This window comes from Schistocerca cancellata, chromosome 1 (genome assembly GCF_023864275.1).
Source record: "Schistocerca cancellata isolate TAMUIC-IGC-003103 chromosome 1, iqSchCanc2.1, whole genome shotgun sequence".
Classification (NCBI taxonomy): domain Eukaryota; kingdom Metazoa; phylum Arthropoda; class Insecta; order Orthoptera; family Acrididae; genus Schistocerca; species Schistocerca cancellata.
In genome coordinates this window covers 12,273,067-12,298,748 of record NC_064626.1, presented here as the reverse complement: position 1 = coordinate 12,298,748, position 25,682 = coordinate 12,273,067, and the positions used below count along the sequence as shown (strand labels likewise).

At 44.3% G+C, this 25,682-nt stretch overlaps 1 protein-coding gene and 1 pseudogene across 4 annotated transcripts in view; both read left to right on the top strand.

The window, feature by feature from the left end:
• The window catches only part of LOC126164138 (carboxypeptidase E-like), a 453,031-nt gene that overhangs the window by 323,872 nt on the left and 103,477 nt on the right, over positions 1-25,682 (top strand). For all 4 annotated transcript variants that reach the window (XM_049920217.1, XM_049920216.1, XM_049920215.1 and 1 more), the window contains 2 exons: positions 2,719-2,858; positions 21,691-21,817. In XM_049920217.1, the coding sequence (XP_049776174.1) occupies positions 2,719-2,858; positions 21,691-21,817 (267 nt within the window). The remainder of the gene's footprint in view (positions 1-2,718; positions 2,859-21,690; positions 21,818-25,682) is intronic.
• On the top strand, positions 5,675-5,791 carry LOC126095311 (5S ribosomal RNA; annotated as a pseudogene).

The following is a 25,682-nucleotide window of genomic DNA, read 5'->3' as shown; positions in this document are numbered from 1 at the left end:
AAGAGACAGGGCTTCCAAATAGCATGTAAGTCTGGGCAAAACAAGTCTGGGCTACCAACAGGGACAAATTCCAACTATCAGGAATACATAAACTTGAATGTGAAAGTTGTGATGCAGTAAACATAGGCATGACATGCAGGAGTTTTAAAACACGATACAAAGACCATATCAGCTGTTGGAAGTACGAAACAAACCATTCCACATTTGCAGAACATTTAAAACACCACAACCACCATCCTACAAACATGGAACAAGAAATGAATATAATGGGAATAAGCAACCATGACAAACATCTTATACAAACGAAAGAAAACTTCCATATTCAGAAAGCCATCGATGAAAACAAACACGTGATAAATGAACAAACACATATCAGCACAGCCTTCCTACTACACTTAATGAAAGAAATGATAAGATAAAAAATCGAAAATCGTCCCTCTCACACAACCAGGGGAAAAAATCACTCTTCCCCCTTCGCCTTCTGGACACACACACACACACACACACACACACACACACACACACATACACACACTGAAACAGCCCACAAAAAAAGCACAAACCACACACACACACACACACACACACACACACACACACACACACACACTCATACACAAACAGAGCACAGATACTTCAATAATTACACCCGAAAGTTTGAGAATGACATTCGATCTTTGGCAAGCCGGCCTGTGTGGCCGTGCGGTTCTAGGCGCTTCAGTCTGGAATCGCGTGACCGCTACGGTCGCAGGTTCGAATCCTGCCTCGGGCATGGATGTGTGTGGTGTCCTTAGGTTAGTTAGGTTTAATTAGTTCTAAGTTCTAGGCGACTGATGACGTCAGAACTTACGTCCCATAGTGCTCAGAGCCATTTTTTTGATCTTTGGCAATAACATCTGACAGTCGGCAACACAAACCAAAATATTGCGTGTTCAGTTCATAGAGCTGTGAAATGTGGGAAAAACCGGAATTTGACATTTATAAGAAGAACAACACCAAAAATGCAACAGGAGCGTAATATGTAGGAAATGATCAACGCAACCTGTAAGTACAGTTAAAAATATTAGTACTCAATTGGAAATACTAACCACCAGAACCGTTTATAACCTAAACGTACAGTGACCAAAGTGTAAATTAAATAGGAAACATATGTACATATTCCAGGCCACTGAAGATGCCTTGCAGAAAAGAAAGGCGAAACGCGTATGGCACTAAAATTGTGTTTTATTCAGTTGCTATCAGACGGCCATAAGTAAAAATCATCAATATACCGTAATAAAATCATTATGTTGTAAGTCAAAATGTAGAATAACGTTCTCGAAAGTGCAGATTCGTAAGTATAATTTAACAAATAATCATAGAATATGTTTTCAGCGTCTCAATTGTTTTTATCGCCAGATAAACACGCAAGTATTCCACTGCACTAGTACCTGGAAAGTTCATATATCCCTTCTGAAATATTTTTATATTAACATCAGTTAATTAGTTTAGTGAAATAATAAAAATGTCGATTAAGTTGTGTAGCTCACCAAGTGAGACGAGTAATTTACAGGTGCAATGCAATGTACGGTATGGCATCACTATGCACCAACCGTATACGTATCTCAACTTGTTAACTCTTGATAACAGAATGGACACTTGTCTATAAATCGTTTTACCTTTATATATTTCATAATGGAGAAAGGACTGAGATTCAAAATATGCGTGCGAAGCTTTATATGTCGGGGATTATTTATTAATATGGCAAGGTTCCAAGATTTAACTCGAGTGATTATGTTGCGTACTGATAACTAAAGGCCAGTCATAGCGATGCAGGTGAAGATCGAGGTGCACACCACAGCCATAACTCCAGGAGGAGAGCTAATTTGACTAGATAATTGCACGCCAAAGAAGCGCGAAGCACACAGTATTTTGCACTGAAACTGGAGTGAATGAGTGTTCCAGGATTGGCCATCAGATTTCATCTTTTAACTAAAGTATCAGTTAAAGAAGTTACAAAGTGACCGTCTCTTGACATTTACAAAGCCGTGGTAGAGTCAGAGTGGAGACGAGCGACAACAGAGCACGGGCAAACGACTGAGCGAGATGTCGGCGTGTCGCAGGCGGCGGTTCACCTGGCGACCTGTGACAGCCTGAAGTGTGCTCCACTGTGCTGAGGACTGGCCGCGTGTCGCCCGCTTCACAGCAGCCGGCAAACGTGAGAGGTCGCGTTGTCGTGCTCGGTGCTGTTTCTTGTGGCTGCCCTAAGTGGACTTTCCTATATATTTTGACAAGCTAGTTTTGAGGGGAACCCTAAAGATGTGTCTCAGGTTTCCATCACCTAGCTGGTCCCAACCGCCATTTACCTCTCGGCAGCAGTATCTCGGGCTCAGAGCACCCTCTTCTGTACAAAGGAACCTATATAAAGGTGACCACCATCGTGTTGAAAAATAATAATTATATATTGAGAGGAGTTAATTCAAAATTAAAATAACCCACACAAACATTCGTGGCTAAGTAATAATATTATACAACTTCTGAATCTCTCTCGACTTGATATGACATACAAAATTGTTATGCAAACTTTTGAGTGTATTAAGTAATAACTATGACTGCACGTAACTTTGAGTCACATTATTGAGGACTGCACGCCTTTGAGTGCCACAATACTAGGCGTCCCGGCGACTGGTTACGAAGTACCGTGCAGCTGTGTCGGTGAGACTCGGGCGTTTGTTGCAGGCATGCAGGACTTTAACTACCTGGCCACCAACGACTTCGAGATCACGCTGGAGCTGGGCTGCGACAAGTACCCGCCCGCCGACACGCTCGAGCAGGAGTGGCTCAACAACAAGGACGCCCTCATCCACTACATCTGGCAGGTGGGTCGGCCCCTCAACTGTCCGCCCGCAGCTGTCGCCTCTGTACATCTCTGTGTTCCTGTTCAGTACAAGAAATTTCAGAAAATTCAAAATGCGAGATTTGAAACAAGAAATCGCAAAATATCGTACTCTAACCAGTGCGAGCCCTCTTGCAAAAATAAAAATAACCATTTGTTTAGTGCAGTATTGCTGTCACATTATTGGTACGTCGTGTGTGTGTGTGTGTGTGTGTGTGTGTGTGTGTGTGTGTGTGTACACATTCATAAGCAATATTTTAAAATGTGTTATGGACCCCAATATATAGAACTTTTTTTGGATCAACAAATCAATACTGAGCTGCGATCCAACTTTCCGTGGCTTGCACACGATGGCGAACAAATTGCACTTACACTGGCTGTGACAAAAATGAAGCTCCCAGAAGACGTGATCTAGTGTCCGTGTAACTTTAAACACGTGCAGACCATCGGCAGGTGTCTAAATGATGGATACGCGCTTCTGCGTGACAGACAGAACGGCCACCACAGTGTGTTGCCGTTGTCCTCGCTCAGTGCCATTCCCGGGCCTGGCAGGGTACTGCGGGGACGTGTGGACGGCGCCGTCAGGTGTCGACTGGTCACAGTGAAGGCCGCGTGCTCGTGTGGCACAGCATTATCGACACTCGAGAGAGAATTTGAAACGGGTCCCACTTGGCTAGCAGGTCTAATAGGGGCAGGTCCAGATTTGGGGGCCACGAGAACGTGAGGGCGAGTGTGCTCGACACGAAGGTTCCAGTGGACCGCGCCTCGTGTCCACGAGCGAGGGTCGCCGTATTGTTGTACTTCCAGTGTTTTGTAGAGGCACAGCGTGGGGAAGAGTCAGGTGTGACTTCATTTCACGGCTGGCTGTGATTGAGAGAACGCTGACTACGCAGCTGTACGTCGCAGACAGCACGGGTCTTCGTGTGCTGCCTGTCACGCGACAGTATCGTGGTGCAGTTTTTCAAGAGGACCATGCTCGTCCGCACGTGGCACGACTCTCTCCCAGTGGCAGTATTGAGGAAATCGAGGACCAACTAGACTCAGGTGAGGATAAAACAGCTTTAGGACACCCTTTCCAACCGCATCCGTGCGTATATCCAGACCGGTGCGGCTGCGACGTCATACTAATGAAGTTCTTTGTGCGCCTGCCTCGGTTTTGCCTACACCTGGTTTATGCTCTGGGCTTTTTTCGTGTGACTGCAGAAGCACCCTTGTGGTTATCTGCACACCCTGACTGCAAATCTGTGCGTCAGGACGGTGTTTCCACCTGTTGTGCTGCCACTCGTGAACAGAATTCGAGGGAGCGTTTTCCAACAGGCTGACGCTCGCCCTTTTCTGTAACCATATATGCTCTACGGAGTGTGTCGGCTCGCTCGATCACCAGATACGCCTCCAATCGAGCACATATGTGACATCATGGGACGGCAACCCTAACGTCATCCACAAACAGCGCCGAGCGTCGCTGTATTGACCGACCGAACGCAACAGGAATGCAACTCCCATCTCACATACGGACATCCGGTATATGTACAACACAATCCGTGCACATTTGTATGCTTCCATTCGACATTGTAGTGATTACACCGGTTATCAATGTACGAGCATTTCACATTTGCAATGGCTTATCTCGCGCATACATTAAGCTATCTTGCTATGTTAATCGCTTAAATATCTTACCTGGACAAACGTATTCCCGAAATTTCATTACTCTACATTAATTATTTTCGCGAGCTGTGAAATTTCTTTTTTCAGTGTATAACCGATGAAATACGGGCTTTAACAGAAACCGAGAAAATCCATTACGGCAGCTCCCAACTTCTGCTTGTGACATAGAGAATCTTCTCGACTCTTGTCGGTTAAACCTTTCCTCGGACTTTGCCGAAACGGCGTAGGACTGGTTTCGTGTTTCACACACGGCAGTGCTTCCTCGACGCGCAACTAAGGGAACTGACGTCACAAAACTTGTACAGCTCGACTTGCACACGAGCTTCTACGCCCCGTGTGAGGGATGCCTTAGCGAGACAACGGAGGCAGGCTCCGGATTTGGCAGTACGGCACGCGTCCAGTGCGTTCACCTGCTGCGAGACTCGCTCGCGGCGCCAACAAAACCTGAGTCAGTCGGACGACAGTTTATCAGCGATGCGCGTACGATTTGTTGCACTGAATGCCAGCACGGGATCGGGCTGCTGGAAGATAATGTGTATCCGGTCTTTCACGTACGATGTCTCCACTAGGTATACAACGATTGCGGCTGATTCCTGTGACGACATAATGAAAAAAAAAATGTTCCCGGGTTCGATTCCCGGCGGGGTCAGCGATTTTCTCTGCCTCGTGATGGCTGGGTGTTGTGTGCTGTCCTTAGGTTAGTTAGGTTTAAGTAGTTCTAAGTTCTAGGGGACTTATGACCACAGCAGTTGAGTCCCATAGTGCTCAGAGCCATTTGAACCATTTTTTTTGAAAAAAATATAAGGCCTTTTCGCGTTGTTACTCGCATGACATTGTATTTAATTATTTATGAGAATACGAATGCCTCAATGGGCAGTGAATCCACAACCTTCAGTGACGATACACATTTACGTCCGACCTCCTGCGGAAATCGGAAACTACCGAGCGCCGGGAAAGGGGGGGGGGGGGAGGGGGGGAGGCGGTCGCCGAGCGCCGGGGCAGTTCGGCAGCTGCAGCCGCCTAGCGAGCAGCAGATCTGGCCCCACTCGTCACCGCTCACTTCCCATTAATTTCCGACGCAGCTGATACCGTCAGTTCCCTCTTTTTATTTTTCCTTTCCATCCTCTCTCCTCCGGCAACGGCCTTGCCGCAGTGGATATACCGGTTCCCGTGAGATCACCGAAGTTAAGCGCTGTTGGGCGTGGTCGGCACTTGGATGGGTGACCATCCAGCCGCCACGCGCTGTTGTCCTTTTTCGGGGTGCACTCAGCCTCGTGATGCCAACTGAGGAGCTACTCGACCGAATAGTAGCGGCTTCGGTCAAGAATACCGTCATAACGACCGGGAGAGAAGTGTGCTGACCCCACGCCCCTCCTATCCGCATCCTCCACTGAGGATGACACGACGGTCGGATGGTCCCGGTAGGCCACTCGTGGCTTGAAGACGGAGTGCTTTTTTTTTATCCTCTCTCCTCCACTTTCAATTTAAATAATGTTTGGTTATGCCGAGTATGAGCTTCTAGCCCTTGCGTCAAGAGGTGATGGTCTTCATGCATGTTTTGGGACGTTCTTCTACAGAGATGGGTCGTCGTCGAGCACCGCCCGAGAGCCACGTGGGCTCCTTGCAGCACGCCATCGACACAAACAGCGGTTCCTACAGATTTGGCTCATTTTTGGCGGCCACATAGGAAGAACCTAATATGCGAGATTGTAGGACCCTCTTGTTTTTGTGGAAACCTCAATCAACCCCTAAAATCCATGACGCGCCATAAAAAAAGTGTTTAACGTCCCATCGACATCAATATGATTAGAGGCGGAGCATTAGCTCGGATGCTATCAAGGATGGGGAAGGAAAACGGCCGTGCCGTTTCAAAGGAATTATTCTGGAATTTGCCTGGAGCGATTTAGAGAAATCACGAATAATTCAAATCGTGGTGGCCGGAAGCGTGTTTGAACCGACGTCCTCCCGAATGTGAATCCAGTGTGGTAACCACAGACAGTGACAGCTGCCGCTTGTATACCCGAAACGTGAACGCTGTTCAACAAATTGCCAGTGGCGCAGCTAGCGCGACATGTGACCGGAGCCCGTGTTCCACTCGCAAATGCATTCCACATTTCCTTTTTTATTTGCATTTTTCCATACCGAAAATGGTAGGAATCGGTAGTCGGAAAAATTCCTGAAAGAACTTGGATTACTGCAGAATTTTGACCCTGGTCGCCTCACAACGGCTCTTGTACTTACCCTGCCACACATATGGTACTGTCGTATAAACATTCCAATCCAATACACTCGCGGCTTCAGGATAGCTAATGAATGCAATCTTGGCGCAACTAAACTCATCAAAAAAGTTTTGCTTCACCTCAGTTCCGAGTGTTCAGGAACCCGTACAGAAAATTGGAATAGAGATCAAAATAAACATCATTTCCGCCCTTTTTATTGCTCATGAAAACCACACATTGCATGTTGTACCGCCATACAGCGAGACCTTCAGAGGTGGTGGTCCAGATTGCTGTACACACTGGTACCCAGTAGCGTGTGCTCTTGCATTCATGCACGCCTGTATTCGTCCTGACATACTATCCACAAGTTCATCGAGGCACTGTTGGTCCAGACTGTCCCACTCCTCAACGGCGATTCGGCGCAGGTCCCTCACAGTGGTTGGTGGGTCACGTCGTCCATAAACAGCCCTTTTCAATCCCAGGCAAGTCGATAGGATTCTTGTCTAGAGAACATTGTGGCCACTCTAGTCGAGCGATGTCGTTGTCCTGAAGGAAGTCTGCACTCGCTGCACAGTGTGTCTAAGGCGTTCAGCCTGACCGGGTTGCCTCCAAACACGTCTCCGACGATTGTCTGGTTGAAGGCATATGCGACACTCGTCGATGTAGAGAATGTGATGGCAATCCTGAGAAGTCCATTCGGCATGTTGTTGGGCCCGATTATAGCGCGCCGCACGGTGTCGTGGTTGCAAAGATGGAACCTCGCCGTGGACTTGGGGAGTGAAGTTCCGCATCGTGCAGCCTGTTGTGCACAGTTTGAGTCGTAACACGACGTCCTGTGGCTGCACGAAAAGTGTTATTCAACATGGTGCCGTTGCTGCCAGGGTTCCTCCGAGCCATAATCCGTACCTAGCGGTCATACACTGCAGTAGTAGCCCTTGGGCGGCCTGAGCGAGGCTTGTCATCGACAGTTCCTGTCTCTCGGTACGTCCTCAACGTCTGAACAACATCGCTTTGGTTGCGAGACACCTGGACACTTCCATTGTCGAGGGCCCTTCCTGGCACAAAGTAACAATGCGGACGCGATCGAACCGCGGTATTGACCGTCTAGGCACGGTTGAAGCACAGACAACAGGAGCCGTATACCTCCTTCCCGGTGGAATGACTGGAACTGATCGGCTGTCGGACCGTATAATAGGTATTGGTAGTGCACGGTTGTTTACATCTTTGTGCGGGTTTACTGACATCTTTGAACAGTCAAAGGGACTGTGTGTGTGATACAATATCGACAGTCAACGTCTGTCTTCAGGAGTTCTGGGAATCGGGGTGATGCAAAACATTTTTTGATGCATGTATATCGGCCCTTCTCAAGATTAAGCGGAAAACAATCTGGTTTTACATTTAAAATATTTCTACTTTTGTATTTTATGTAGCTGAATACCGCGAATCGGATATAGATGGCTGAAAAATCGAAGCTGCAAGTTAATCGTGGATTGTGCTGCGAATCGTCGTACAGTGCGCGCGGCTGCCCACCTGCCGCTGGGTTTGCAGAAGCCAGGCGGCCAGGCGGCAGGCTGCAGGCGAGCCGCGCGCTGCGGCTGTTTGTTCTGCGTCGCTTCAGAAACGCTTTCCTTGCCATTGCCAGTCTACATTTTATATCCTCTCTACTTCGACCATCATCAGTTATTTTGCTCCCCAAACAGCACATTTCCTAATCTAATTCCCTCAGCGTCACCAGACTTAATTCTACGACATTCCATTATCCTCGTTTTGCTTTTGTTGATGGTCATCTTATATCCTCCTTTCAAGACACTGTCCATTCCGTTCGACTGCTCTTCCAAGTCCTTTGCTGTCTCTGACAGAATTACAATGTCATCGGCGAACCTCAAAGTTTTTATTTCTTCTCCATGGATTTTAATACGTACTCCGAATTTTTCTTTTGTTTCCTTCACTGCTTGCTCAATATACAGATTGAATAACATCCGGGAGAGGCTACAACCCTGTCTTACTCCCTTCGCAACCACTGCTTCCCTTTCGTGCCCCTCGACTCTTATAACTGCCATCTGTTTTTCTGTACAAATTGTAAATAGCCTTCCGCTCCCTGTATTTTACCCCTGCCACATTTAGAATTTGTAACAGAGTATTCCAGTCAACAAGGCCTTCTCTAAGTCTGCAAATACTAGAAACGTAGGTTTGCCTTTCCTTAATCTATTTTTTAAGATAAGTCGTAGGGTCAGTATTGCCTCACGTGTTCCAAACTGATCTTCCCCGAGGTCGGCTTCTACCAGTTTTTCCATTCGTCTGTAAAGAATTCGCGTTAGTATTTTGCAGCTCTGACTTATTAAACTGATAGTTCGGTAATTTTCACATCTGTCAACACCTGCTCTCTTTGAGATTGGAATTATTATATTCTTCTTGAAGTTGGAAGGTGGCTACACTGAGCCACAGCGCCAGAAATCGCGCCAGAGAGTATTGTTCCGCCGCCTCCACTGGCAGTGATTATTGAGACGCAGCGACAGGCAGTTCTTGCCGAGAAGTTGTGGTGGACACTGCTTGTAGCTGAAGTTAGAGTGAGACGTGGTAGTGGAGAGTGTTGTTCCATGTTTTATGCAATGGTTTGATGGGAGAGATAGCAGATGTTGTTCTAATGGAGATATTGTAATGGTCAGAGTGCATTTCGTCAATATATATGGAGGTATTTTCTTTTATTCTTTTATTATTTGTGTGCCCTGAATAATGTGCCATTACAGGTTCAGTCAACAAAGCATCTGGCTTGTGTTCTTGTATTAGAGTGTAATTCTGCTTTCCTTACGCAATTATAGTATTTCTAATTTTCTTTTATCACGTCAGTATAATTGGTATTTAAAAATTCTTGTTTTGTTGAAGAAGAACCGTGCCAGATGTGCGTTGAGTCACACTACCACACACAGAACAGCTACACTTGTGCTTTGTTGGTTTCGTAGGTTTTATAGTTGCTGGGGACTTAATTAATTAATTGTATTAACTGAAATTTTCATTTCATTCTTTGTGGTTGTTACATGCAGTCAGATTGCGTACAAAAACTAGTCAGGGCCAGCCGTTTACGAAACAGCGTAATCGGACATACAGCGACAGAAAATTAAAAAGTATTTGCATTGCATTCTTATATCATTATTGTAATTAAGCACCCATGCACGTGGCGACCGCTGCTTCGGATCGTCCCTTGGAATTCTTCTGATTGTAAAAATAGTAGACAGTAGTATTGTTGTAGTAATTTGTAGTTTAGTAATTGTAGTCTATTTTGCATGTGTAGATTTGGTAATTGGCATTCTTCTAATGGTATTTTTCAAAATTTAATTTTTATTGCCTTGTATACGCGTTTGACGATTTGGTGCAATTATTTCAATTGTTCGATTAATCGTGTTTGAGGGAAATATTTCGTGTGAATGGTATTGTTGAAGATAAAGAGTCATTGTGTGTAATTTTCATATAGTGACGAGTTTTGTATGTTTTGTAAATGATTACGCGATCGATGAAAAAGGCAAAAATGATGAATAGTGAGAATGACGAAATTATTAACATGGCGAACTCGCCAACAGAGGAAAACAGTATGACGGATAATGAAGTGGAAAACAATGTAATAAGTCGGGAAAATAGTCCGGAACCATTTCAAAATTTTTCTCAATCAGAAAATTCACAGAATCCGAGATTAACGACAGAAGATTCTGGAATAGTATCGAACTCAGATAGCTTTACTGCTATGACGAAATAAGTTAGTTTTACGGGAAATGTTAGGGGCGAAAAGAATTTCGAACAAGTTAATCTGGAGCAGTTGATGAGTGCAATATTAAATTTACGATCTGAATTAAAAACAGATAGGGGAACAATGGAGCAGTTTCGATCTGAATTAAAAACAGAGATAGGAACAATTAAAACTGAGATGGGAACTTTGGGATCTGAATTAAAAAATGATATGGGAACAATGGAAACACAGTTTAGATCTGAATTAAAAACACAGATGGGAACAATGGAAACACGGTTAGACTCACGAATAGGGACATGTTTCAAAAATATGAAAGATGAATTAAAGAAAGAAATCAGAGAAGAAGTACAACCGATTTTGAATTCTCACAGTAATAGATTAAGTGCAGTAGAGATTAGACAAAGGGAACAGGATAGAGAACAGGAAGAAAGAGATCGCGTGATAGTACAGAAATTTTCAGAGTTAAATTTACAACGTGCAAAAGATAAGGAAGAAATATTTGAGAGAATCGAGGAATCCGTACCAAATAACAGATTAAATAACCTAACACAACAGTATGAACAGTTAACTACTAAATGAGTTAATACTGAAACGCGAGTCGCGACACTTACGGAAGACGTAAATAAACAGAAAGAACAAATTGGTGACTTATCGGAAAGAGTGGAGGAGATTTCAGATAAATTGACAAATCTTAGTTTAAATGGGGACAGAGATTCAGATGAAACAGCTCCATTGCCATTTTCAGAAACCGAAGAGTACCAGAGCATAAATAAACATGTTGAAAATCAGGGAAAATTTAATGAACGCGTGAAAAGGGAATTTGAGGCATTAAAAAAGCAAGTCAAACAAATTGAAGGCGAAATCGTAGGAAAAGACGGCAAAAGAAATTTAGGATCACAGATACCAGAGGGATTTGAAGAAAATAATTTTTTTCATTTACGGGATGCAACAAGAGAGCGCCAGGCGCGCGAACTTGACAATAATCGACATTGGGACTGGGACAGACGCGGTAGGTCTTTGTCGCCACGAGGCGAAAACTTTGACTATAAACACTTTTTGACTGTTCGGAAATTTAAGATCTTCCGCAATTCTAAGAATGACATACATCCATGTTCATGGTTAGATCAATTTATGTACGCACTTCCACCAAATTGGCCACTAAGTCACAAATTAGAATTTATATGCAGCTATTAGTGTCCTTAGGGGATTCACTACTCTTAAGTGAATATGTGCCGTAGCGAGCATAGGGCCCCGAGCTGTAGTGGTGCTATTTCTCTTTTAGTTTTCTGTACCGCTGCCTACTCTTTCACTATTCTTTGCATCTATCGAAACAACTCTTCAACTATCAATCTATCCAGAGAGCGTGTAAAAAAATAACCGGATATGACTATATTACCTAAAAGTGATTTCGGAAATTACCGTTTGGACTTACTGTATCTTCAGCAGCATTCATTCGTAGCTTAAATGAAATTTTACCTGTTTATCTTAGTGACAATATTACTTCATATGTTGACGACATTCTTATTGCTAAAAATTCTTGGAGTGAGCACAACAAAATTTTGGATTCATTATTACGTATTTTTGCAAGAGTTGGCATTACGGTGAACTTAGAAAAATCTGAATTTGGTCGTTCTCAGGTGAAATTTCTCGGTCACATTATTTCTACAGAAGGTATTCTTCCTGATCCAGAAAAATTAGACGCTATTCGTAATTATGCTGTTCCTACCACAAAACGTGATGTTCGTAGTTTCCTTGGTGTCTGTAAATTTCTTAGACGCTTTGTTAGATTGGATGATTTGGCCACACCTCGTTTTTGCGATCTATCTGGAAAGTTCTTTTTAAACGAAAATCGGTCGACAACTCTGTTTGGTTAGTTTGTATTCCTGATGAGTGGGTTAATAAGCTGATTTGGTATACGCATTTCAGTTATGCACACTTTGGTCCCAGAAAATGCTTTCATAAATTACGAGAAAATTGCTACTTCAATAATATGGAAAAACGTATTCGATTTGTTCTTGCCAAATGCAAATTATGTCAAAAGGCTAAGCCGCCGACAGTTTCTCACAGAGCACCGTTGTTTCCTATCATTCCAGCAAAATTAAAGGACATGGCTGCAGTTGATTTGTTTGGTCCAGTGGTTCGATCTACTAATGGTTTTGCGTACATTTTCGTAGCAGTGGAGTTGACATCAAAATATGTGTGTTTTACACCGTTACGCAAAGCAACAGCTCGTTCAGTATCTAATGCTTTCATTTACCATTTTCTTAAAGAAGTGGGTCATGTTGATAAGGTTACATAGGATAATGGATCACAGTTTCGTTCTAAAATTTGGATTCGTACTCTACGGCGTCGTAAAATTAAACCAGTTTTCATTTCACTTTTTCACCCTCGATCTAACGCTTCAGAGAGATGGATGAAGGAAATCAATAAATTGTGTCGTCTTTATTGTCATCAGAATCACAGAACTTGGGATCAGTATCTTCATATTTTTCAAAACATTCTGAATGAACTTCCTAACGACTCAACGTCTTTACCACCTATACTGATATTAAAAAACAAAGCACCGACAAATCGCATTTCTGAAATCGTTCCTTTTCCGCCTACACGGAAACTGCGGCATTCTGAAGTTGTCAGCCTGGCTCTACAAAATATTGCATCTGCGGCTGCTAGAAGAGAGAAATCAGCTAAGCGTCCTGCTCGTTTAAAAATCTTGTCAGTTGGTCAGAAGGTGTTAATTAAGGCTCATCGCTTGTCTCATAAAGGAAAAGGCTTGTGTCGGAAATTTTTTCTGCTTTATAACGGTCCATATAGAATTCGCAAAATTATTCATGATAACACTGTCGAAGTAGAAACTCTTAAATCACGACGCTCTAAGGGAATACATCATATATCTAACGTTAAAATTTTTGTGGAATGATATACTTTTGAAAAATTTTTGTAGAATGACATACTTTTGAGAAACTAACAGTTGTATGTAAACACACGGAGAGTACAAGGATACCGCGCTGTGTTTTGGCGGTGGCACATACTCAAAGCAACAGTCAAGTCTGCGTGCCGCACAAGGCAGTCGTTGACCGCAAACAATCACTTCCTACGTCACGCGCCTACAGCTGATCGAGCGCTCAGTGCGAATGCACTGACAGCCGTAAATAAATACACAGGCTAATTTCTCCGACTAAATTCAGTATAAAGCCATAGTGACTTGATGAATTCTGTTATTAACATTCAGTATTTTTCAGGATACGGTTCTATAAAATATTTAAGAACTTCAGGTAAATTCTGTGCGTGTCCGACGTTAAGACGACTTGCTATCGAGAAAATTTCAGGAAAAATGTCATTTCGAAGAAGAAAGTAATAAACTAAAAAGGTAATTATTAATTGAGTTTATTTTTCAGGTAACATATTTCCACTTAGGTACGTACTTTAGACGTAATTTGCTGCTCGCGGTTACGTGATTCATACTTTGTGCTAATTACATGTTCAATGAAATTACTTGTGAAGCGACGTGCTTGCGTACGTTAACTGATTTTGACAATGATTATTAATGAACTGGATTGTAACTTGTGTATATTATGCATCGCTTGACTGCACTGCTTTTTCACTGATGTTATATTTTTTTTATTATGTGCCTGCTGTGCTTATTTATTTAAATTATAATTGTCACCTGATTAATTGTGCTGATGTGGTTAGGTATGTAAGTTATACTTTGTGATTTATCTGCTTGCGCCTTCATGTTTACTTATTAAGATACGATGCTAATGACCTGTTTAGTACGTAAGATATATGTTTACTGCTATGCGTATGGATTGCACATTTACACATTTCTGCTTGTTGTCATAACTATACTTTAATTTGGTATATAGCAATGCTGATGTACAGTGTACAAACATAGAGTTTAGGTTACACTATGGTACTAGTTACAGATTGTTCGCTTGGCAGAGCCTCGTTGTAAGAATTGTGCTGCATCCACTTGTTGACATTCTGTTCACTACTGGTATATTTACTCGCTATTGCTTGCCTTGCTTACGCTCAGTGCCTTATATTTTTAAGATAAGAAAATGAACTGCTATAATTCGACGAACGACATTAGTACAAGAAACTTCATAGAAGTCACATGAGCTGGAGGTTTTATGAAAGCTGTATAAATGTATGCCAATAGGAAGGAAGCTAACGACATGACATACCAACACAGTTATTACACTGCATTTTTCGTGAGCAATTGAAATAGGAAGTGACACTTGACACAAGAAATACTCCACATGTTTGCTTCTGTTTGCCATAATTCTTGAAGTGGTGTACACACTGTGAAATATTAGGATCATTCACACTCCGTAATCGTACTTAATTACTGAGAGTTATTCGAACTAAGTCTGTTAGAGGTCATGTATGCATTCTTTGTTTATAATTCATAATGAGTAGAAGATTTTGGTCAGATGGATTACACAGAGGTTGTGTGTTGACTGTGTCTTCGGATTGTATGGGATGAGGAGGTTTGCATTAGGATTTTATCTGTACTCGATCGAGGAGACTGACTAGAGGAAAGAGTTGTTATGGAAGTGAAATGATACTGGCAATAAGGTTTATATGTATCGACGTATTGAAGAGGTATTATGGAGGTATTGAGATTATATGAAGTTGATTGGAGTTATGGTGTATAAGAGGTAAAATAAGTGAGGTGCATATTTTTTTTTTGGTTGGTCTATATGGAACAAGGAGGATGAAGATAGCAGACTAGAACACTAAAATGGAAGGAAGATTGTCTACACACACTTTGTTAAATCACTAAGCAGTATGTACTTTTTTTGGAGAGAGGAAGTTGCATATCTTGGCACACTGACAGTTGTTCAGCAACTGTACATTTTGATCTGGCTTGGCAAACATTGGTCTTGACATGATGACTATGACGTTGACTTAACTATTATTGACTGTTATACATTGCTGTCACTACTACTTGATACACATGATGAACATGAAATTTTGACAGAAGTGGATTCGCACAGTTAACACTATTCAATTACACAGTAGTACTTAATGTGGATGAAAGATGAGTGAGTGTGTTTTGTGTGTTTTCCTTTCCTAATCCTACCCACCTATCTCCTAAATATTATTTTATTTGTTTGTAGTGGCTTGCACTGACACCCATAAATATTATAGGGTTACTGATGTTTGTGTATTTGTAATAGTAATATGACAATTATCTGATATCATTTGTGTGTTTGTTATGATTTGTATGTTTAGTGTAAGAGCATTGTAAAAGCATTTGTATGTGCATTCAAACTATTGTTCATGCTTGAACTGTCTGGTTAGTGATGGTGAAATTATGGACTGTTACTTGTACTTTTTCTACATGATTGGTGCCACTAGGACATGTTTAATTTCTGCTGATGAACTGTGTGATCAGTGATAGTGAATATTATGGACTGCTTTCTGCACCTACTCCACATTGCTGGGTGCCACTGATGGACTGCTTCTACTGAAATGATGTCACCTGTTGGAGTCTGCACCTACTCCACATTGCTGGGTGCCACTGATGGACTGCTTCTACTGAAATGATGTCACCTGTTGGAGTCTGCACCTACTCAACATTGCTGGGTGCCACTGATGGACTGCTTCTACTGAAATGATGTCACCTGTTGCTGTCTGTACCTCTTCAACATTGCTGGGTGCCACTGATGGACTGCTTCTACTGAAATGATGTCACCTGTTGGAGTCTGCACCTACTCCACAATGCTGGGTGCCACAGATGGAGCTACTTCTATGGAAATGATGTCATCTGTCGGTGTCTGCACCTACTCAACAATGCTGGGTGCCATTGATGAACTGTTTCTACTGAGAAATGTGACTTGTTGCTGTGTGTACCTCTTCAACATTGCTGGGTACCACAAATGGAACTGCTTCTACTGAAATGATGTTACTTCTTGCTGTCTGTACCTCTTCAACATTGCTGGGTACCACAGATGGAACTGCTTCTACTGAAATGATGTTACTTCTTGCTGTCTGCACCTGCTCAACATTGCTGGGTGCCACTGATGAACTGCTTCTACTGAAATGATATCACCTGTTGGAGTCTGCACCTGTTCCACAATGCTGGGTGCCACTGATGGACTGCTTCTACTGAAATGATGTCACCTGATGGTGTCTGCACCTACTCAACATTGCTGGGTGCTACTGCTGGGACTGTCAACCACTTGTTATGAAAACATTTTATGTGAATATTTGTATAAACTGATTTTTTGTGTATTACTGTTTGTGAAAAGTTATAAGACTCTTACCTGCTTATATTCGTCATTGCTGACGCTATCGATTGAATTGTTTAACCACATGATATTTCTGTAAACTATTATGTAAAGTCATATGTATGAAAGAATTTGTATTCCTTACTGTATTTTATATATTAGGCTATTGTAAAGTCAGTGCAAAGCCAAAATTTTATCTAGTTATATGATACTTACGTATTAATATTATCTTTTATTTTTGTCTGTATTTTTTTTTTGACGAATTTGGTGGTATTTTCACCACCAATGCTGGCAAAAATACCATCAAATTCTAGCCCGTGGAGGAAGGGCATATGAAAGGTGGCTGCACTGAGCCACAGCGCCAGAAATCGCGCCAGAGAGTATTGTTCCGCCGCCTCCACTGGCAGTGATTATTGAGACGCAGCGACAGGCAGTTCTTGCCGAGAAGTTGTGGTGGACACTGCTTGTAGCTGAAGTTAGAGTGAGATGTGGTAGTGGAGAGTGTTGTTCCATGTTTTATGCAATGGTTTGATGGGAGAGATAGCAGATGTTGTTCTAATGGAGATATTGTAATGGTCAGAGTGCATTTCGTCAATATATATGGAGGTATTTTCTTTTATTCTTTTATTATTTGTGTGTCCTGAATAATGTGCCATTACAGGTTCAGTCAACAAAGCATCTGGCTTGTGTTCTTGTATTAGAGTGTAATTCTGCTTTCCTTACGCAATTATAGTATTTCTAATTCTCTTTTATCACATCAGTATAATTGGTATTTAAAAATTCTTGTTTTGTTGAAGAAGAACCGTGCCAGGTGTGCGTTGAGTCACACTACCACACACAGAACAGCTACACTTGTGCTTTGTTGGTTTCGTAGGTTTTATAGTTGCTGGGGACTTAATTAATTAATTGTATTAACTGAAATTTTCATTTCATTCTTTGTGGTTGTTACATGCAGTCAGATTGCGTACAAAAACTAGTCAGGGCCAGCCGTTTACGAAACAGCGTAATCGGACATACAGCGACAAAAAATTAAAAAGTATTTGCATTGCATTCTTATATCTTTATTATAATTAAGCACCCATGCAAAGTCTGAGGGTATTTCGCCTGTCTCATACATCTTGCTCACCAGATGGTAGAGTTTTGTCAGGACTGGCTCTCCCAAGGCCGTCATTAGTTCCAGTGGAATGTTGTCTACTCCCGGGGCCTTGTTTCGACTCAGGTCTTTCAGTGCTCTCTCAAACTCTTCACGCAGTATCGTATCTCCCATTTCATCTTCATTTACATCCTTTTCCATTTCAATAATATTGTCCTCAAGTACATCGCCCATGTATAGACCCTCTATATACTCCTTCCACCTTTCTGCTTTCTCTTCTTTGCTTAGAACTGGGTTTCCATCTGAGCTCTTGAGATTCATACAAGTGGCTCTCTTTTCTCCAAAGGTCTCTTTAATTTTCCTGTAGGCAGTATCTATCTTACCCCTAGTATCCTTACATTTGTCCTCTAGCCATCACTGCTTAGCCATTTTACACTTCCTGACGATCTCATTTTTGAGACGTTTGTATTCCTTTTTGCCTGCTTCATTTACTGCATTTTTATATTTTCTCCTTTCATCAATTAAATTCAATATATCTTCTGTTACCCAAGGATTTCTACTAGCCATCGTCTTTTTACCTACTTGATCCTCCGCTGCCTTCACTACTTCATCCCTCAAAGATACCCATTCTTCTTCTACTGTATTTCTTTCCCCCATTCCCGTCAATTGTTCCCATATGCTCTCCCTGAAAGTCTGTACAACCTATGCTTTAGTCAGTTTCCCCAGGTCCCATCTCCTTAAATTCCCACCTTTTTGCAGTTTCTTCAGTTTTAATCTACAGTTCGTAACCAACAGATTGTGGTCAGAGTCCACATCTGTCCCTGGAAATGTCTTACAACTTAGAACCTGGTTCCTAAATCTCTGTCTTACCATTATATAATCTATCTGATACCTTCTAGTATCTCCAGGATTCTTTCATGTATACAACCTTCTTTTATGGCTCTTGAACCAAGTGTTAGATTAAGTTATGCTCTGCGCAAAATTCTACCAGGCGGCTTCCTCTTTGATTTCTTACCACCAATCCATATTCACCTACTACGTTTCCTTCTCTCCCTTTTCCTACTCTCGAATTCCAGTCACCCATGACTATTAAATTTTCGTCTCCCTTCACTACCTGAATAATTTCTTTTATCATACATTTCATAAATTTCTTCGTCATCTGCAGAGCTAGTTGGCATATAAACTTGTAGTACTGTAGTAGACGTGGACTTGTGTTTGTCTTGGCCACAGTAATGCGTCACTATGCTGTTTGTAGTAGCTTACCCGCACTCCAATTTTGTTTATTCGTTATTAAACCGACTCCTGCATTACCCCTATATGAGTTTGTATTTTTAACACTGTATTCACCTGACCAAAAGTCTTGTTCCTCCTGCCACCGAACTTCACTAATTCCCACTATATCCAACTTTAACCTTTCCATTTCCCTTTTTAAATTTTTTAACCTACCTGCCCGATTAAGGGATCTGACATTCTACCCTCCGATCCGCAGAACGCCAGTTTTGTTTCTCCTGATAACGACGTCCTCTTGAGTAGTCCCCGCTCGGAGATCCGAATGGGGGACTATTCTACCTCGGGAATATTTTACCCAAGAGGACGCCAGCATCTTTTAACCATACATTAAAACTGCATGCCCTCGGGAAAAATTACGGTTGTAGTTTCCCCTTGCTTTCAGCCGTTCGCAGTACCAGCACAGCAAGGCTGTTTTGGTTAGTGTTACAAGGCCAGGTCAGTCAGTCATCCAGATTGTTGCCCCTGCAACTACTGAAAAGGCTGCTGCCCCTCTTCAGGAACCACACGTTTGTCTGGCCTCTCAACAGATACCCCTCCGTTGTGGTTGCACCTACGGTACGGCTATGTCTATCGGTGAGGCACGCAAGCCTCCCCCACCAACGGCAAGGTCCATGGTTCATGGGGGGGATTCATAATTTATATTTTGAATTTCAAGTGGAATTTTTCATTTAATGTGTAAGAAGATGGGCATCTTTGATAAAAATGATGGCTACATAGCTCTTAATCGGTGTAAATAGAACGAATTTTATATTTAAAGGATATGTGTATTTAGAATTGAACGAATAAAAGAAAGACCAAACCGAGAGACAATCGGTCCGTTGAGTGTTCCACATTACCATTTTACAATACTACCGAGTCATCTATGCAGCCCGTTTGAAGTACACCCTAACTTGTAAAGTGTACACTTCCTCGGAAAGCTTCAGAACAGTTTTTTTCCGTGAACATGTTGAATGTGTTCAGCGCGCGTGTTTCACTACGGGGCAGGTTAGAGCGTCAGCTGTTTCCACACTGCGTATTAACACCGCGACAATCAGAACGCAACACTTTAGAGACTGCGACTGTAAACTATTGTAGAAAAAAAAGCTACATAACTAGTGCACGATTAAGAAAGACGTCGATACCTGTTTATACATTACAATATCTTACATTTCCATTTATCGTAACTTACACTTAGTGATAAGCTGTCTGATACAACCTCTGACAATAAAGTTCGGTTAATGGTCCTGTAACAATAACATAGACGAACTATGGAGTACAGTTACCTTACTGCCCTTCGAAATAGTCACCTCCCATAACTATGCACCGCTGAGCTCTGCGGTACATGCCCTGGAAACTTTGTACGAAGTCTTCCTTTGGGATGGTGTTCAAAAGCCGCGCCACATTCATTGGATGTCAGGAATATCGTGAAATCTGTTTCCTTTCGAAGCGAGTTTGTGTCGAGAGAACAGGAACAAGTTTGGAGGATTGAGATCCGGCGAGTATGGTGGAACTTTTTTGCCAGGAAGTGTTTGACGATATTGGCTGTGTGTGGGCGAGCGTTGTAATGAATAAAAAAAGACAGGAACCTTGTCGTGCGTACTGAGGTCGTACCCTGCGTTGACGTTGCATGAAACGGGTCAAAATCCTACCGTGCAGCGTTCAGCGTAATACCTTCGGGTAGTAATTCCTTGGGGATAATGCCTTGACTGTCGAAAAAGGTGACGAAAATCGTTTTGATCGTGATTTTTCGGCTCTTACCTTTTACTGATGAGGTGATATCGCAGGACGCCATTCGATGCTTTGCCATTTCGTTTCAGGGTCGTACCGGAGACAGGAGGTTTGATCCTCCGTGACAGTACGATTCGAGAAATTGGGTGTCGCATCGACCACTTCGACATGACCCTGTGGAGCCTCTGAACGCGGCTGCTTCTGGCCGCAAGCCAGGCGACGTGGCGCAGGACGACGACACGTTCTCCTCTTCCCTAACTCGTGGGTAGGGACTTGTCGCACGGATTCACGGTTCATCTGCAGTTCATCCGCTATTGTGCGCACTGTTAATCGACAGTCGTTCGTGATTAATTCCCTTCCGCTACGGGGATTGTCAGAAACACTTTCCCGGCCTCCTCGAATACGGGCGGACCACTCGCAGACAAACTTCACGGAGTGTGCTTCAGCCCGCGAACACGTACCGGCAGCGCACGCGTTTCTTTCGGTGTCTTGCCAAGCTTGAAACAAAATCCTTTGCTCGTTCATCGTCCTGTTCACAGTTCAGATCCGACGCACTAAACAGGCACTTCATCCGACAGGTTTAACACGGAAGATGCACGGAGCTTAGCTGAACTACGGTGGGGGCAGGTTGTCAACACCGGCCGCTACGCAGGTGCAGCGTCGTGAGTCGCCATTGTTGCCCGATCGACTGTTCTGGCTTCATTCACCGAACATTATTATCAGAGGTCGTACATAAGTAGGACCTACCTCCGATAGCGTAACGACAGCAGCGCACGTTTGCTACGACTGCTGACCGATCGTGGTGTTTGTGTTTGTGTGCGTCGTGACGACCAGGTGAGTGGCAGCGTCGTGTGTGTGTGTTGCAGGCGCACATCGGGCTGAAGGGCGTGGTGACGGACGCGCTGACCGGCCAGCCGCTCGCCAACGCCGTCATCCACGTGGCCAACGTCACCAGCGGCCAGCCCGTCCACATCCGACACGACGTCACCTCAGGTGAGCAGCCCTACCTCAAAAACAAGAGCTTACTGTGTCCGTGCTCGGACGTCAGTACAGGATGCGCCCACCCTTCACCTGTACGGTGGCTCGAACTCTGCTGACGATACATCGGGTGAGGTGCCCGAATCTCTGCGGGGGAACGGTGACCCGTCGTCCCTCAAAGGCCGAGGGAGGGCACTGGCGTCGGCCGTCGGGGTCTCGAATGAAGCCGACCTCCTGACTCGACCTTAATGTGTCCTGTTGGATTCGTGTCGGGACTCTGCGCAGGCCGGTACACTTCAGGGACAACAAAGTCCACAAAGCCTTCACTGACAGATGCCGCTCTGTGACAGGCAGGATTGTAATGCTGATTCAGTCGTGGTGTCAGGACAGTCCCTGCACTGTGCTGTCAAGTGCGTCCTCATCCTACGAGGAGGGGGTGGGGGGGGCACACACTGCCCCTGTACCACCACACCGAGTGCGAGACTCGTCAAGTCAGGTGGACTGCTGGTAGCATATCGGAAGTCGCGAGTGATTCTTCCCGGTGGTTTTTTACACGTTCCCTCTGGAATGGTCGATGTGCCCGGCCTCGGTTTAGCTGCGGTTGTCCCGTCGCGTTTTCATTCGGGACTCACGTCACCAGTAGTGGGCGTGGGCAGCTCGAGAAGGGCTGAAATGCCCCTGATGGGTTTCCTTCTCTGGGAACACCCAGCTGAGCGGTCCACACTGGAACCGACTGAGCCCTGCCCCCCCCCCCCCCCCTTTCCCCCTGCCGTCGCTGCAGCACACAGCTCGCCCTCGTCTCAGGCCATGCTCAGTCACTCGTCACAGCACTGCACAGGTACTTCGATCGGGTAATGTACCTTCCGTACCTGTGAGGAAACTCGCATCCCTAATTCTGTTTCCACGCAGACGAATTCTGACAAAGTAGTCACTAAGCAACGACAGGCCTCTCGCAATAACAATATTAATTAGAGAGATACTGGAATGAACTTGACTTTGTCCTGTGATTTCCCTTCTGTTATAGCAGATCCGAAATGGGATAAATTTGGCGGTGTTTCACTCCCCAAAATCAGGTTAGCACTTTCGGAGAATGTATAGTACCCTCGATTACACAACTTCCAGTATCTGTTAACTCATTGCTGTCTTATGTACGAGGTCGCGATTTCGTACCCACCACAGTATCCGTATATAAGGGACTGAGAGCTCCGAATCAGCCAATATAATGCATAAAACGCCACGACTCGTAATAGATCGTCGTTGTTATTATTCCAAATGCGCAGCACACACGTCGTGGCCATGCGGCGCACTATGCGGCTCACTGCCAGCAGACCGATACTGTGGGCACGGCTCATGTAGCTGGCTATTACTTGCGATCATATTGAGATTTGGCGGTACATGTGTGTATAGCAAATAGCCTGGTTCAACTGCTTACATGTCCTAACAAACAGGAATTATAAGGAAGACACTTGGCAATTCATTTAACTGAAAGAAATGGGCAAGGGGGAGTCATCGAGGAAATTCTACGTTGAAGCGTGATCCAGGAAACTAGCAGTACACGTACGTATTTAAGCCCTCTTATCATCTCATTCCTAATCGGCATCAATCATCTAAGTACTACCGAGAGAGTGAGCACCGGTTTGTGAGCTAAACAGTCACGATTTTAATATTATTTATGGTATGGTCTTGTGCTGTCTCGTTACAAGGAACACGAATTAAGTGAGACGACATGCACTAAAAAGATAAATCTTAACGTTAACAACGAACCAGTGGGTCAGAGGACACTGTCCTACCCACGAGAACAGAGCACACTTGTCACACGTGGGCAGGAAGAGCGAGACCTGACAGTGGTGTGGCGTAGTCTGGAGAAGCGGCTGTCAACACGCTACAGTGATGGGGGCACACGCGTCATGAGACCCTGTACTTGTCTCGTAACACAGCCAAACTGACCTTGATCGCACTCGTTCCGTGTACAAAGTAGGAGACACGAATCAGACATTAAATCATAACTCTAACAATGGCGACAATGAAATACTTTAGCGACATTTTAAAAAGTGAAAGAAATCAGTACCAAAACATTACTCATATTGTACTATGTACTATTGTACTGATAACAATAAGATGGTGCAATGCATTCCCACTATTAAATGGGTAAAGCGGTAACTTGTGGGAACACAGTGAGCAGAAAGTTCGCTTAGCGCATTTAAGCATGGCCGAAACGACACTCTCGTAGAAACATTCAGAATACAAGTATACGGATAACGTGCAAAAAGCTACTAAACGAGGGCTTTGCTAACCCTGACCCAATGAAGGTTGTACAGCTTGGCAAACTTCCTCGGTCAGAGATCGGTGTGTGCCAACACAGAATCAAAACGATCCTGTACAGTTCCTTTGAAAGATGGCGTGATTACTAACGGTCGCTAAGACAGCTACAGTTAGCAGACCTATACAGAGTGGAGAAAAATTGTCACGAAATTTTAGCCCTAGATGGCTGATGCCAGTAGGAACCAAAATTACTAATGTCGTGTAGGAGGATAACGCACAACTGCCCTGTTGGCGGATGCTTTGCCTGCCGGAGGCGGCGGCGGCCGGCGCGCCAGCCTTCCACTCTGCGGGCCTGCAGGCGAATCCGCCGGCGTCCCCACACATCCAGTGTTGTTTCGTGATAAGAAGTACCGCGAACAAACTCGTCAACAGCTGTTAGTCCGCGTACAGGAAGTCTGTTACAAATTGTGTCGGCCGTGAAAAGGGCCTTTCTTGTAGCTAGGACATTGTTTACTTTAAGCAGGTGCTCGAACTGGCGACCCTCTGACGCGGTACGAGCTTCGTAACGTCCGACGGTGTTTTGCCGAACTCTTTCAAAGATTCCTGGCATTGCCACGATATGATTAGCGTTATGCTGAATATGATCCATTAGTTCGTCTTCGTTTCTAGGTCGTTCGCATCCAGGTGGGTGAACTGGAACCTCGAACAATCCCCACAGGAAAATGTCCGGTGGCGTGAGGTCCGGTGACCGCGGGGGCCACGTCCTGCGAGCAACTCAGCCAGTTACGCGGCCTTTGAAGAGTTGATTTAAATACCCGCGCCCAGCACGACCGTTATGTGCGGGCGCCCCATCGTGCTGCAACCACGTGCGTAGCCGTATATCCGGCAGACTGGGTAGAGTTTCTCGCAAAAACTGAAGATAATTTGCCCCGGTAAGTCGAGGAGGTAGACGGACTGGCCCAATCAGATGGTCACCCACAATGTCTGCCCGAATGTTGGGCGAAAACCGTTCCTGGTGTGCGTGGACGTACGTGACGTCAGTATTTCCCCTCGCCCAGTAATCAGTGTTTCGAGTGCCGTAAAGGCCGTCTCGACGGAAGGAGCACTCGTCGGTTGACAACACAGTGGCGGGGAAGTCAGGATGTGGTGCAACACGTCGCAGAAACCATCGGCAAAAACCTAGCCTGTGTTCATAGTCCGCCATAGGACAGGGCGGAAACTAAATGGACGCTGCCCGTCATCCCTCAAAGCATCCAGACTAACCGACGAGTGACCCTGATGTCGTGTCCAACAGCTCCAGTACTTGTTGTGTGTGCTTCCTCGAAGCGCTGGAGAACAGTCTCTTCGAATGCAGCATCCCGTCGTCCAGCATCACCGTGACATCCCGCTAACGACCCTGTTTCGCCGAGTCGCCGGTGGACTGCTGTAAACGTTCGTGGGTACGGGTGGCGTCTTGCAGAGTACCGTTCCTCCTACCACCGTCCAGCTTGACGCGCACCACCGTCGGCTAGCCCGAAAACAAAAACCGTATCTCGTTATACTTGTCTTGTGAATGAAACCGCCTTTTCCTGCTGCCACTTCATTTATTTACCCCAGACGCGTTTCGCCTTTTTCTTGT